General features: G+C 46.1%; 1 protein-coding gene across 2 annotated transcripts in view; it reads left to right on the top strand.

The window, feature by feature from the left end:
• Positions 1–16,248, top strand: part of LOC127571990 (segment polarity protein dishevelled homolog DVL-3) — a 147,542-nt gene that overhangs the window by 111,828 nt on the left and 19,466 nt on the right. For both annotated transcript variants that reach the window (XM_052018791.1, XM_052018790.1), the window contains 5 exons: positions 3,516–3,609; positions 4,512–4,581; positions 5,716–5,855; positions 13,249–13,325; positions 14,467–14,534. In XM_052018791.1, the coding sequence (XP_051874751.1) occupies positions 3,516–3,609; positions 4,512–4,581; positions 5,716–5,855; positions 13,249–13,325; positions 14,467–14,534 (449 nt within the window). The remainder of the gene's footprint in view (positions 1–3,515; positions 3,610–4,511; positions 4,582–5,715; positions 5,856–13,248; positions 13,326–14,466; positions 14,535–16,248) is intronic.

Below are 16,248 nucleotides of genomic sequence, written 5' to 3'. Positions count from 1 at the left end.
CATCACGGACACCAGCCTCCCCTCCATGGACTCTGTCTACACTTCTCGCTGCCTCGGTAAAGCAGCCAACATAATCAAAGCCCCACCCACCCCAGACATTCTCTCTTCTCCCCTCTCCCATTGAGTAGGAGATACAAAAGCCTGAAAGCATGTACCACCAGGCTCAAGGACAGCTTCTATCCCCCTGTTATAAGACTACTGAATGCTCCCCTAGTACAATTATATGGACTCTTGACCTCACAATCTACCTCATTATGACCTTGCACCTTATTGTCTGCCTGCACTGCACTTTCTCTGTCACACTTTATTCTGCATTCTGTTATTGTTTTACCTTGCACTACCATCACTACTTGTGATGAAATGATCTGTACAAGCGGTATGCAAGACAAGTTTTTCACTGTACCTCGGTATAAGTGGCAACAATAAACCAATTTACCAATGTTGCTGGCGAGCACACCAGTTATTGCCCATGGGAAGGAAGCAGTGAGAAACAGCCCTGAACTCACGTCCTGAAGCTGTTCAGTTGTTGGGTCGAGGTTTTTCGGATTTCAATAGGAGGGGCTGATATATGGACAGTGACAAGCTTCCAGCAGGATGGTATGAATCGGACAGGAATGTGCAGGGCTTCCCGTTCACCTGATGTCTTTGCTCTTCTATGTGACAAAAGCCTCTTGAGCACTGCTCAATAATGGTTTCCCATATTTCCTTGTGACAAAGGCTTTTCAGCCCATCGACTCTATGCCGGCTCACTAACTCCCCCGTTAATTTTCCCTGTAGCCTTTTCTCCCACCTTTCCACCCACTCCCCCTCAGATACCACCACTCACCGACACACTAGGGAAAAGTTACAGTGGCTAATTAACCTACCGACCCGCACATCTTTGGGATGTGGGAGGGAACCGGGGCACCCCGGGGGAAACCCACCCAGTCACAGGGAGAACGTGCAAACTCCACACCGACAGCACCTGAGGTCAGGATCGAACATGGGTCACTGGTGCTGTGCTGGCGGTAGCTGCTCCTGCTTCAGTAACTGGCCAACTTTGATCAAAACTTGCCGCCTGTCAAGTCCTTGACCAGAAAGCCTCGGGTCTGATTGCGAAGCAATGCCGATCTCAGCTGAGACTGCAGAAAGGACCCTGGAAGTGGACACAAAGCCAATGCATCCTCGGGGTCATGCTCCTGACCACTATCCAGTGACCCCTGCTTTCTGCCAGAGAGCATTGAAGACATAGGATTCGGTCCCCGAGTCTATTCAGCCATTACATTAGATGTCAGCTGATCAGTACCTTAGCTCAATAAACCATCTTGGTCGCAGACTCTCAGTATTATGGGAGTAAGCCATTCGGCCCCTCAAGTTCTGCTGCACCATTCAATGAGATCACGGCTGATGTTTTACCTGCAGGCCACTTCCCGCACATGCCCACTATCCTTTGATTCGGTGCACGGTAATGTAGTGGTTAGCTTGATGCTAGTACAGCACCAGCGACCCAGGTTCAATTCCGGCCACTGTCTGTAAGGAGTTTGTACGTTCTCCCCGTGTCTGCGTGGGTTTCCTCCGGGTGCTCCGGTTTCCTCCCACATTCCAAAAATGTACGGGTTAGGAAGTTGTGGGCATGCTATGTTGGCGCCAGAAGCACGGCGACACTTGCGGGCTGCCCCGCAGAACACTCTACGCAAAAATATGCATTTCACTGTGTGTTTTGACGTACATGTGACAAATGAAGACACCTTATCTTGGAGGTGTTGTTTAATTGGAATCGGAATTTGAATTTAATATACAGACCTCGATTATACTCCATGACTGAGCTTCCACGGCCTTTCTGAGTAAAGAACTCCAAAGATTCACTGCCTTCAGGGTAAAGACATTTCTTCTCATCTCTGTCCAGAATGGCATACCCCTTATCTTGAGACTGACTTCTGGTCCTAAACACCTCTGCTGAGGGAAATATCACCCTTGCTTCTAACAACATCAAGCTCAGTGAGATGTTTTCATGTTTCGAGGAGGTCAACTTAATTCTTCTAAATACTAGAGAGTACAGGCCCAGTCTGCTTAAACTCTCCTGGGAAGACCCCCTAACTCCAAGAATCAATCTTCAAAGCACACCCTGTATCGCTAGCATATCTTCCTTTTGGTATGGAAATCCTAAATAGGCCCTTTGGCCCATGATACCGGTGCTGTCCATGATGCCAAATTACTCTCACCTCCATCTACCTGCACATGGTCAATATCCGTCCATTCCCCATCTGTTCCAGTACATTCAAAGCACCTACCACCCTGTGTAAAAAAAAACTTGCCTCATAAATCTCCTTTAAACTTTCCCCTTCTCACCTTAAACCTATGTCCTCTAGTATTTGACATTTTCACCCTGGGAAAAAGATTCTGACTCACTATCCTGTCTATGCCTCGCACAATTTTATATACTTCTAGCTGGACGCCCCTCAGTGTCCTCTGCTGCAAAGAAAACAATCCAAGTTTGTCCAAGCTCTCCATATAGCTAAAACTCCCTAATCCAGGCAACATCCTGGTGAACCTCTTTTAAGATTAAGATATCTTTATTAGTCACATGTACATCGAAACACACAGTGAGATGCACCTTTTGCGTAGAGTGTTCTGGGGGCAGCCCGCAAGTGTCGCCACGCTTCCGGTGCCAACATAGCGTGCCCACAACTTCCTAACCCGTACGTCTTTGGAATGTGGGAGGAAACCAGAGCACCTGGAGGAAACCCACGCAGAACGTACAAACTCCTTACGGACAGCAGCCAGAATTGAATCCGGGTCACTGGCGCTGTAATAGCGTTACGCTAACTGCCACACCCTTTGCAAAGCCTCCACATCCTGCCTTTAGTGAGGTGACCAGAACTGCATACAATACCCCAAATGAACTACCAGAGGGAGTATTTGAGGCAGGTACATTAAAAGGTACTTGTGGATAGGAAAGGTTTAGAGGGATATGGGCCAAACACAAGCAAATGGGACTAGCTTATGGGAATCTTGGTCGGCATGGACCAGTTGGGCCGAAGGGCCTGTTTCCCTGCTGTATGACTCTATGGCTCTAAATGAGGCCTAACCAAAGTCTTATACAGCTGCAGCACAACTTGCCAACTTGTATACTCAACACCCTGACCGATGAAGGCATGCATGCTATCAATTGGGTTGCCACTTTCAGGGAGCAATGGGCTTGCAATAAACCAGCCTATCCACCCCTTCATAGCCCGGCCTCCTTGAGATAAAGGCCAGCGATCCCTTCGGTTTGTCTCTAGCCTTTGATTAAGGTCACGAAAGGTTCTGAGCATCAGCTGTTGTGGTCTGGGCATTGTGCCCACCACCGCTGTATACCTTTGGCTGGGGAGGAGAGGTTACTTGGTGGTGCCTGGTGCCCAGGGAGCTCTAACTCTCCCACAATCTGGGCCGAATGCCTCGGGTGAGGTAGGAGGAAAGGCTGGGGTAGCGTTAGAGGTGGTGTTTGCCAAGCCGCTATGACCTCACAGTCTCCCTGTGACTCACTCCCGCTCCAGGTTCAGCAGCTCCACGGAACAGAGCAACTCGTCCAAACTCATGCGGCGACACAAGCGGCGACGGCGGAAGCCTCGGATCCCCCGCATCGAGAGGGTAGGTGCATTCCTCACCTCCGTCCCAGCCCACGTATAAACCAGCGGCTCCGATCCAAGGTGAAGGCCATTGAATTGTCCACACCACAGGTTAGAGACAGTAAACGCTCCCAGGGTAGAGTTCCCTCTACACTGTTCCGTCACACACTGCCAGGACAGGGACAGCACGGGTTAGATACAGAGTGAAGCTCCCTCTACAGTGTCCCATCACACACTGCCAGCGCAGGGACGGCACGGGTTAGATACAGAGTAAAGCTCCCTCTGCACTGTCCCATCACATGCTCCCAAGACGGGGGCAGCGGGGCTTAGATATAGAGTAAAGTTCCCTCTAAAATGTCCCATCACACACTCCCAGGGCAGGGGCAGCTCAGGTCAGATTCCGATTAAATGTACCTCTGCACTATTCCATGATGCGCTGTCAAGGCATGTACAGCATGGGCTAGGGACAGTGTTAGGCCTCGTCTCCATGTCCCATCCAAACACTCTCAGGTCAGGAACAACATTGGTCAGATACAGAGTAAAGCTCCCTCTGCACTCAAATGTCCCTTCCAATGGGCAGGTGCTGGGTGGGTACAGCTATGATTAAAATTTGATATCCTTTGGAAAATCTTTACTGGTGATGTTGAGCATTGGGACTGTTACTGGTTAGCTTGAAGCATCCAATAATACTTGCTTGGCACAGGCACCAAGCGTGAAGATGCCTTGACTCCTCGTGGTACCCTGAGAGTGTTTATCAGCAGAAATGCCTTTGGGAGTGGGTGAGTGAAGTAACGTGCAGGAGGGAAACGTCCATCTGCAGAAGAATCATCCCGCTAACTCTCCTTTCAGTCCTGGTCACCATTACAGTTCGGAGACGCTGTGGAGGATCTGTGACTGAATGCAAATGTTTCTGTTCTCTTTCAGTCCTCATCCTTCAGCAGCATCACAGACTCCACCATGTCCCTCAACATCATCACTGTCACTTTAAACATGGGTAAGTGCGCTGCTCTTCGTTGGGGAATGCTTGGTGATGTTTCGCAACACACATTAGAAAGTGAGGGAGTGCTGCACGACTTAGCCATGGAACGGAATGTGCAAAAGGACATTCGGCCCAATGTGTACATGCCAGCTCTTTGAAAAAACCATTTATCCCCACAGTCTTGCAGATTTTTCCTCATTCAAGTGTTTATCCCATTCCCTTTTAAATGTTTCTGCTGAATCTACCCTTTCATATCATACTAACTCACTGTGTGTATGTGTAAAAGAAAGTCCTCATCTCTATTCTGTTGCCAACTATATTAAATTGTTCACATTTTTCTCTCCTGTGACCCGACATCAATATAAAATATTTTCTTGGTCTCACTATTTACAGACTAACATGGTGACCTGAGATTAGAAGAGACTTGCAAAGGATATAAAGGTAGCTGTGATTGCAGGGGAGACATCTTTAATGAAGTGTTCCAAGTGTTAAAACCCCTGGTCCAGATGGATTGCATTCGTGAACATTAAAAGACAAGGGGAAGACTTAGCAGATCATATGATGTTGATTAAAAAAATTAGCATATGGTATAGAGTGATAAGTTTAGCAAATTGGTGATGTAATTCTAAATGTTAAAAGATGATGGGCAAGTCTATGGAACTAAAGATGAATTAGTTTAGTCCAATACAAAGTAATGATGTCCTGATGCAGGGTTTCGACCCAAAACGTTGACAATTCCTTTCTTCCCACATATGCTGCTTAACCTGCTGAGTTCTTCGAGCAGATTGTTTGTGGCTCTAGATTGCAGCATCTGCAGTCTCTTGTGTCCTCACTAATTACTTTAACAATGGTGACGGAAAAGATCATGAGATCTTTATTCAATTTAGAAATGAAATAATGCAAAAATACTTGCAAACTAAAAATGAAATGAAGAAGGGCTCCACAAAGGAAATTCTTGCTTGACTGCGTCATTGACTCAAAGAGAAGTGGAAAGGGTAGAGAAGGAATTAGATATTAATCGTTTGGATTTTCAAAAGGCCTTGATTTTGGATTGCCAGTAGACTCCTGATGATCAGGGCACGTGGAATCAGTGGACAAGCAGCAGCTTGTTTCTGTGCAGTACTCTGATGGCCACGTTTATCCCTTCAGAGAAATACAACTTCCTTGGAATCAGCATCGTGGGTCAGAGCAACGAGAGAGGTGACGGAGGGATTTACATCGGATCCATCATGAAGGGAGGGGCTGTGGCCGCAGATGGGCGAATCGAACCTGGAGACATGTTGCTACAGGTGCGTTTGTGGGTCGCGCTCTCGTATCACCACCTCACCAACCAGTTGACTCGAAATTGGAGAGGGGCTGGTGTTGCGTAGAATGTATAGCTGCGAAACAAGCCATTCAGCCCATCGCTCTGTGCTTGTCTGCATGCTGCAGATGAACCCTCTCCCACCATTTCTCTCACTCCTGCCACCGTCACCTCTCTATTCCCTTTAACCAGCTTCCCCTTAAATCCACCTCTGTTGTTTTGCCTCAGCTACTTCCCTGTGGGAGCAAGTTCCACATTCCCACTGGTCTTTGGATACAGAAGTTTCTCCTGAATTCCTTACTGGATTACCGGTTTGTCCTCCTCTTTCTTTCTTTTTCCTTTTTCAATCTTTTTATTAAATTTCGAATTAATACATAGCAATAGTGATTACACACTCGGTGTGAAGAGATCGGGATTACAGTAATAACAGTTGACATATACACTCACAGGGAGTAAAATATATAATCTGAACCTCCCAATCTCTTACTAAGTGAACATGATACAAAAGAATTTGAAAAGAAATTTGATTATATGAAAAGAGAACCCCAAAATTAAAAAAATAAACAAAAGCAAACCAAAAACTTCAAAAAAAAAGCTGGACTGTTATATCTTCGGCTAAAAAAAATTATTATGTCGTTAGCTCTGCACCTCTATATTCAAATAGAAGGTTATTGAAGGGGACTCGAGAAAGGTCTGCTTTGTCCTCCTCTGTGAGCTGACTGGAAACATCTCATGTAATTCTAGCCTGTATGGAAACCATTAATCATTTTAAAGATCTACAAGAGCAGAATCAGATTTATTATCACTGACTTAAATGACGTGAAATTTGTTGTTTTGCAGAAGCAGTACAGTGCAAAGACATAAAATTACTATAAATTACAAAATAAATAGATAAATAGTGCAAGAAGAATAGGAATAACAAGGTAGTGTTCATGGACTGTTCAGAAATCTGATGGCGGGGGGGAAGAAGCTGTTACAGAATCGTTGAGTGTGAGTCTTCAGGTTCCTGTACCTCCTCCCTGATGGCAGTATCGAGATGAGGCCATGTCCCGGATGGTAAAGGTCCTCAGTGATGGATGCCGCCTTCTTGAGGCACCACCTCTTGTAGATGTCGTCAGTGGTGGGGAGGGTTATGCCTGTGATGGAGCTGACTGAGTCTACAACCCTCTGAGGCTTCTTGCGATCCTGTGCATTGGAGCCTCCACACCAGGCTGTGATGCAACCTGTCAGAATTCTCTCCCCCGTACATCTGTAGAAATTTGTAAAAGTCTTTGGTGACATACCAACTCTCCTCAAACTCCTAATGAAGAAGAACTGCTGGTGGCCTTCTTCATGATCACATCAATGTGTTGGCCCCAGGATAGATCCTCTGAGATCACCACATCAGGTGAGCAATCCAAGGTGAATTCTGCTTCCTCCATCATAGGAAGAGGCAACAATGAAGGATCAAAAAGCAATGTCTCTGAACACATGACCACCTCAAGCCAATCATCCCTGTGGTAACCTTTCTGACACCTCCTGCTTTAAACCCCAAAGGTCAGAAGGATTGTGAGGCACCGCTTTCTTTCTCCATATTCGTACTTGAAACCAAGATCAGATGAGCTTCTTCACAGTGGCACAGCGGGTAGGGCCACTGCCTCACAGCACCTGAGACCCAGGTTCAATCCTCAGCTCGGGCGCTGTCTGTGTGGAGTTTGCATGTTCTCCCTGTGACCGCGTGGGTTTCCCCCAGATGCTCCAGTTTCCTCCCACATCCCAAAGGTGTGCAGGTTAGTAGGTTGATAAGAAAGAGGGGAGAAGGGATTAATATAAGGTTAATGTAAATGGGTGGTTGATGGTTGACACAGACTCAGTAGGTCAAAGGGCCTGTTTCCATGCTGTATCTCTCTATCATTCTACAACACCCCTCTCCCTTTTTTCTCCCCAGAGTGAGGAGACCAGGGTCATTCATTGTTTCCTGACAGGTTTAATCTTTCAGTTCTGTTAACATCCTTGTTAGAAAATCTGACCTTTCTGGTCCTGAACTGTCTTGTTCTGGATTCCCTGACCGAGAATCAGCAAGCTCATAGAACACAGAACAGTACAGCACGGGGCAGGCTATTCGGCCCACAATGTTGTGCCGATCTTGATGCCAATTTATACTTAATGTCCCCCTCCTGTGTATCATCCCTCCATTCCCTCCATATTCATGTGTCTATCTAAAAGCCTCTCAAACTCCACTAAACTGCCTGCTTCCACTACTACCCTAGTAACCCATTCCAGATACCTACCACTCTCTGCGTAAAAAACCTGTCCCTCACATCGCCTTTAAGCTTCCCTCCTCTAATCTTAAAAGCACGTCCTCTGGTGTTTGACATTTCCACCCTGGGGAAAAGATTCTGACTGTCCACCCTATCTATGCCTCTCATAATTTTATAAACCTTTATCAGATCTCCCCTCACTGTAGGAAGAACAACCCAAGTTTATCCAACCTCTCCTTATAGCTCATACCTTCTAATCCAGGCAGCATCCTGGTGAACCACTTTTGCACCCTTACGACATTCTCCACATCTTTCCTAGAATGGGGTGACCAGAACTAAGATATCTTTATTAGTCACATATACATCTAAACACACAGTGAAATGCATCTTTTGAGTAGAGTGTTCTGTAGGCAGCCCGCAAGTGTCGCCACGCTTCCGGCGCCAACACAGCACGCCCACAACTTCCTCACCCGTACGTCTTTGGAATGTGGGAAGAAACCGGAGCACCCAGGAGGAAACCCACGCAGACACGGGGAGAACGTACAAGCTTCTTACAGACAGTGGCCGGAATTGAACCCGGGTCGCTGGTGCTGTAATAGTGTTACGCTAACCGCTACACTACCGTGAACTGCACGCAATACTCCCAAGTGTAGACTGACTAAAGTTTTATACAGCTGCAGCATGACTTCCTTACTCTAGCACTCAACACCCCTACCAATGAAGGCAAGCATTCCATGTGCCTCTCATATAGACAAGGTAAGAGGCATATGGAATGCTTGCCTTTGAGATTCCAGAGTTATTCAGCAAGGAAACAGACCCTTTGGCTCAACTCTGCCATGCCAACCAAGATGCCCATCTATGCTAGTCCCACTTGCCCGCATTCAGCCCATATCCCTCTAAGCCTTTCCTACGTACCTCCCAAGTTTTTCTTACATTCCAACACATCTTCCCTCTTAACCCAGGGAGATGGGTCTGATGTTCAAGTTCAAGCTTATTGCTGTTGTTGCAGGCAAACATACACAGGGGCTAAATGCCATGAAAATTAGCTTTTTGTAGCAGCAGCACAGTACGTTACAAGACGAGGACAAATGTAAGTTAACGTAAACTTAAATTAGCACAAATTATACATAACTTACACGTATTTGACATGATGAGGGTCCCTGTTGAGAGTTCATGTCAGCTCTGGCTCAGTGGGGAGCCCAGTTTCCTGCGAGTCGGCAGGTCTTTGTGTTCAAACGCTGTTCCAGTGACGTGAGCTCATGATCTAAATGATGCTCGCGTGGCGCTGAAGGAGTGCTGCACTGCCAGATGCATGGTTTACAGGTGAGATGTTAAATCCAGGTCCCATTTGGTTCTTCCCCCGTGAATTGGCCAGTATCATCTCTCACCAAGGCCGATAAATCTAGTAAGGAATTCAGGAAAACCATCTATGCCCAGAGAGTGTTATGGATGAGGAACTTGCTGTAAACAGAGGTGTTTCGCAAACTCGTCCATTTGAGATGAAGTTGGATAAACATGATGAAAATATAGTGGAGGGTAATGATGATGAAGTGCCATAGAGTCATAGCTCGTACAGCACAGAAACAGGCCCTTCGGCCCAACTGGTCCATTCCAACCAAGATTCCCATCCATGCTAGTTCCATTTGTCCCTCTAACTCTTTCCTATCCATGTACCTGTCCAAGTACCTTTTAAATGTTGTTAATGTACCTGCCTCAACCACTTCATCTGGCAGCTCGTTCCGTATACTCACCACCCTCTGGATGGAAAAGTTGCTCCTCGTGTTCCTCTTAAATCTTTCCCGTCTCACCTTAAACCTATGCCCTCTAGTTCTTGATACCCTAATTCTGGGAAAAAGACTGAGTGCATTCACCCTATCTATGCCCCTCATGATTTTATACACCTCTATAAGATCATCTCTCAGACCCCTACGCTCTAAGGAATAAAGTCCTCACCTGTCCAACCTCTCCCTATAACTAAGTCCCTCGAGTCCTGGCAGCATCCTTGTAAATCTTTTCTGCACTCTTTCCAATTTAATAACATCTTTGCTATAGCAGGGCAACTAAAACTGAAAATACTCCGTACGGCCTCACCTGTGTCCTGTACAACTGCACTATGACCTCCCAATTGCCCCTATTATCTTATTAAATCTCTCCCACCTCACCTGAAACCTATGCCCTCTAGTTCTGGGGAAAAGACTGTGCATATTCACCCTATCTATGCCCCTCATAATTTTATACACAAGTTCTCCCCTCATTCTCCAATGCTCTTATGCAAAAAGTCCCAACTTGTTCAACCTCTCTTCATAACTCAGTCCCTCGAGTCCCAGCAACATCCTTGTAAATCTCCTCTGCGCTCTTTCCAGCTTGATGGCGTCTTTCCTATAGACCAAAATTGAACACAGTATTCCAAATGTGGCCTCACCAACATCTCGTACAACTGAGCGAGGTGTAAAGAGGTGACAAGAGGATCATGTGGAGCGTAAACACAGGCATGGACTAGTCGGGCTGAATGATCTGTTTCTGTGCTGGAGAATCTACAGCATAAAATCAGTGCCACACAGATCAGAAGATTTGGTAATGAGCTTGTTTGTGGGAGTTTGCTCTGTATTGGTTGGCGGTTACATTTTATGCTTTAGAATGGGGACTATATTACAAGGCTACCTTACAGGCTGTAACGCATTTCGGGGCATCTTGACAGCTGCTGTAAACAGCAAGGTCTACCTTTCTGTAGCCTACCTGCACAAAGTACTTCACCTCTAGATCTCAGGTGGGCTTCCTCGTTGCAACCATACATAACCTCTCCATTAACAGTGCCAAGAGTGCATTCTCTGCCCTTTCCCAGAAAGGAACCTGCACTTAGAGAAAAAGGGAGCAGAAACTTTGGACAGGCTGAATGACTGGAGTTATTTGGGTGTACTCGCCATGTCGTAATCACGTGACTTCCTGCTTCCCGTTGTCCTGCCTCCACGCCCAGATCATTGGCTGAGCAGCAGATTAATTCTCACAGCACGCCATCCTGCCACAGTAAAGGACAAACTCTCTGCAGCCCTCTTGAATGATTCTTAATTCTCAGCCAAAAAAAACTTTTCTCAATTGTCTGCATTTTTATAACTTTTCATTAAGTAACATTTCAGCCAAATTTTTAAAAATGCCCTATTTTTATAAAAACTCCCCCTGCAATTTTTTTCTGCTACATATTTTCCCCCAGAAGTTGCCTCAAATTATTGGAAACTCCCAACACAATCCTGGAAAATTAGCAACCCCAGGAAAGTCAGACTGTGCCAGAGTGAATTTACTATGAAGCACCAACCACCTGATAGAATGGCAGTCCGAGCCACAGCTTTAGTGGACCAGGATGCTGGAGACGATTCTTGCCTGTCCCTCAACCAAGAAGGCATATGTTTGCCTTTGAAGCAGTGTAAGGACGATTCACTAGCCTCACTCCTGGCACGAAAGGGCTCAAGTCATAGAGTAATACAGCATGGAAGCAGACCCTTCGGCCCAACTCGTCCATACTGACCAAGTCCCATTTGCCTGCATTTGGCCCATCTAAATATTTCCTATCTATGAACCTGTCCAAATGTCTTTTAAACATTGTATTGTACCCACCTCTACCATTTCCTCTGGCAGCTCGTTTCATATACCTACCACCCTCTGTGTGTAAAATTTGCCCCTCAGGTCCCCTTTAAACCTTTCCCCTCTCATCTATAGTTATAGACTCCCCTACCCTGGGAAAAAAGGTCTGTGACCATCCACCTTATCTATGCCCCTCGTGATTGTATAAACCACAAAAGGTCACCCCTCAGCCTCCTTCGCTCTAGGGAAGACAGTCCCAGTCTGTCCAGTCTCTCTTCATAACTCAAGCCCTTCAGTCCTGGCAACATCTTTATGAATCCTTTTTGCACCCACTCTAGCTTAATCGCATCCTATTGTTTGATGACCAGAACTGCATACAATATTCCAGGTGCTGTCTCACCAAAGTGTTGTACAGCTGTAACATGACCTCTCAACAACTCCCTGTCTGATGAAGCATGCTATACGCATGAAGATAGAATGTGTGGAAAAGCCTTATAGTTTATGGTTTCTAAAAGAATGATAGGTGTTGGTATTGGTTTATTATTGTCACTTGTACCGAGGTACCGTGAAAAACTTGTCTTGCATACTAATCGTACAGGTCAATTCATTACACAGTGCAGTTACATTGAGTTAGTACAGAGTGCATTGATGTAGTACAGGTAAAAACAATAACAGAACACAGAGTAAGTGTTACAGCTACAGGGAAGTGCAGTGCAGGTAGACAATAAGGTGCAAGGTCATAACAAGGTAGATTGTGAGGTCAAGAATCCATCTCATCGTATAAGGGAACCGTTCAATAGTCTTATTACAGTGGGATAGAAGCTGTCCTTGAGCCTGGTGGTACATGCCCTCAGGATCCTGTATCTTCTGCCTGATGGGAGAGGAGAGAAGAGAGAATGACCCGGGTGGGTGGAGTCTTTGATTATGCTGGCTGCTTCACCAAGGCAGCGAGAGGTATAGACAAGAGTCCATGAAGGGGAGGCTGGTTTCCGTGATGTGCTGGACTATGTCCACAACTCTCTGCAGTTTCTTGTGGTCCCGGGCAGAGCAGTTGCCATACCAAGCCATGATGCATCCAGACAGGATGCTTTCTACGGTGCATCAATAAAAATTGGTGAGTGTCAAAGGGGACATGCCACATTTCTTTAGCCTCCTGAGGAAGTAGAGGTGCTGGTGAGCTTTCTTGGCCATGGCGTCTATGTGGTTGGACCAGGACAGGCTCAAAGCTGAACACATCAAGACAAGTAAAATTTAGAGGGCTCAACGAGGTAGATGCTAAAAGGCTGTTTCCTTTGGATGGAGTGCCAAGAACTGTAGGAGTGGCTGGAGGTAATGGGGATAGTGAGTTAGTCGAGGGATGAGGTGTTAGGTATTGAAGACAGAGGTTTGTACGTCTTTGGAATTTTTTGCAGAGCCGTGTGGATGCTGCGAGATTCAGTACAGACTTGTGTGTGCTGTAAGTGGAGATGGTATTGATGGTGGAACAGCTTTGAGCAAGTGTACGGCATATTCCAGTTCATCTTTCTATTGATGAATAACTTTAGTCTTTCTCTGTCATCTTAGGTTAATGACATAAACTTTGAGAACATGAGCAATGACGACGCAGTCCGGGTTCTGAGGGAAATCGTGCACAAACCTGGGTAAGAGAGTAAGCCCTCATGGTGCTGCTACAGACCTTTCAAGTCGCGGGTTCAAGTCCCACATAATTCAGGACAATGTTCCCAGCGGGTCGAGCAGCATCTGTGGGAAGAAGGGAATTGTCGGCATTCTGAGTCAAAACCCTGCATCAGGACTGGTGCGAGATTTTGACCCAAAACGTCGACAGTTCCTCCCCCCCCCCCCCCCCCCCCCCCCACAGATCCTGCTCGTCCCACTGAGTGTCTCCAGCAGATTGTTTGTTGCTCCAGGCTCCAGTGTCTGCCGTCTTTTGTGTCTGCCTTAGTGGAGTGCGAGGGATGTGCTGCACTTGAAGAGGTAGACGAGACCGTAGACCAAGCTAAAAGTTCGTGTGGAAAGCACAATAATGCTGGAGGAATTCAGCAGGCCAGGCAGCATCCATGGAGAAAAGCAGGCGGTCAACGTTTCGGGTCAGGACCCTTGTTCAGGAGGAAGGGTCCTATCTCCCTCCTGAGGAAGGGTCCTGACCCGAAATGTTGACCGCCTGCTTTTCTCCACGGATGCTGCCTGGCCTGCTAAGTTCCTCCAGCATCACCGTGTTTCTCATCTAGGTTCCAGCATCTGCAGTCCTTTGTTTCTCTAAAAGATCGTGTAATACAATCCTGAAGAAGTGGAGGAAAATTCTCCCTGATGACCTTAGATCTAATATTCACTCCTTAGTCAACATTAATTAAAGTATAATCTGACCATTGCAGCTTTCAAGAGCTTTCTGTTCATAAATTTACTGACTTATTTCCTACATTACAACAAGGACTATACTCAAAGTACTCCATAGATTGTGAAGCACTTTGAGATGTTCAACAGTTATAAAGATACTATAAAACGCACATTCTTCGAATTCTTTGAGCAGTCTTTAGGAAACAACAACTAACTGCAGGAGTGAATGGGAGTGAGCCAGACTCTGGTACATAAGATTTATGTTGTTCATCTGTATTTTAATGCAGCCCACTCCTACAGTACACATCAGCACCTCGAAATGGAGCAGATACTGAAATAATTTTGTTTGATTTATCTTTTTAGCTTCTGGAATCTTGAATTCTGTTTTTTTTTTCTTATGCACTTGGTGCGTGGAAGTTCTAAGTTCCTTTGTGTTCTTTCCCAAAGGCCCATCACACTGACTGTTGCCAAATGTTGGGACCCCACTCCTCGTGCCTGCTTCACGCTTCCCAGAAGTAAGTCGTTTCCAGAGGTTATACGTTGGTCCTGGAGAAGAATAATCGGATAAAAAGGGACCAAAGAGGAATGGAATGGGATTTACCATCTCATATCTGTGAAACAGAGTTTTACAGCACGGAAACAGGCCCTTCAGCCCAACTAGTCCATGCTGACTGTGTTTCCCAGCGAGCATTTGGCCCATAGCCCTCTGAACCTCTCCTATCCATGGACTTATCCAGATGGCTTTTAGATGTTGCTAATGTGCCCGCCTCAACCACCATTTCTGGCAGCTCATTCCAAATACACACCACCCTTTGCGTGAAGAAGCTGCCCCTGATGTTCCTTTTAAATCTCTCGCCTCTGATCTTAAACCTGTCCCCTCTTGGTTTTAGCATCCCCTCCCTGGGAAAAAGACTATGTACTTTTACCCTGTCTGTGCCCCTCATGATCTCATCACCGCTTCATCTCCTACGTTCCAGGGAATAAAGTCCCAGTCTACACAACCTTTCCTTGTAACTCAGGCCCCCAAGTCCGGGCAACATCCTGGGAAATCTCTTCTCACTCTTTCTAGTTTAATAGCATCTTTCCTACAACAGTGTGACCAGAACTGTACACAATACCCCAAGTGCGGCCTCACCATCATCTTATATAACTGCAACTTAACTTCCCAACTCCTATACTCAGTGCCCTGACTGATGACGGCCACCGTCCCAAATGCCTTCTTCACCACCTATCTACCTGAGACACTGCTTTCAGCGATCTATGCACTTGCATTCCTAGGTCCCTCTGTTCCATAACACTCCCCAGGGCCCAACCATACAAGTCCTACCCTGGTTTGATCTCCGGAAATACAATACCTCACATTTATCTAGATCAAAAACCATTTGCCAATCCTCAGCCCACATACCCAGCTGATCAAGATCCCCCACAATTTTTCATAACCTTCAACACTGTCTACAACACCACCTATTTTAGTATCATCTGTGGACATTTTTTTCCCATCATAAAATGTCCTGTAAGAACTGGCTATGTAAACTTATCATGCTGTAATTAAACCCTCCTTCCACTGAGTGGAGCTGTAGCAGAATATTGACAGGGAGGTTCAGCAGCAAGGTTTCCTTGATAATTGTGGGCGTAGGAACTTAAAATGGAATAACACACATCTGCCTGTATGTCCATAGTACTCGGCATGCTCAGATCCAATTGTTCCTTGGTTTCTCACCCCTTGGGCTTTACATTCTGTTTGCAAACTCACAGGGGATGGTCTGGTACCCTTTTGAAATCAATGCCCCTGTTGTTCTTGTGGAGGTTACTGGTTTGGGAGGTACAGTCAAAGAAGCTTTGATGTAATGCTGCGGTGTGCCTGATCTTATAAAATCATGAGGGACGCAGATAAAGTGGATAGTGACAGGCTTTTCCCCAAGGACGGGGAATCAAAAACGAGGGGGCAGATTTAAGGTGAGAGGGGAAAGGTTTAAAAGGGACCTGAGGGGCAATTTCTTCACAGAGGGTGGTGTGGTTATATGGAACAAGGAAGTGGTAAAGGCAGGTATAATACAACTTTTAAAAGACATTTGGACAGGTACATGGATAAGAAAGTCAAAGCCGAGTTTATTGTCACATCCACAAGTACATGCATGCACTGTTGCAATGAAAAACTTACTTTGCAGCAGCATCACATGCACATAGCATCAGATAAGCAGCATTCACAAGAAAAACATAAATTAAACA

Source organism: Pristis pectinata, chromosome 6 (genome assembly GCF_009764475.1).
Source record: "Pristis pectinata isolate sPriPec2 chromosome 6, sPriPec2.1.pri, whole genome shotgun sequence".
Taxonomy (NCBI): domain Eukaryota; kingdom Metazoa; phylum Chordata; class Chondrichthyes; order Rhinopristiformes; family Pristidae; genus Pristis; species Pristis pectinata.
This window is presented reverse-complemented; position numbering and strand designations above follow the sequence as displayed.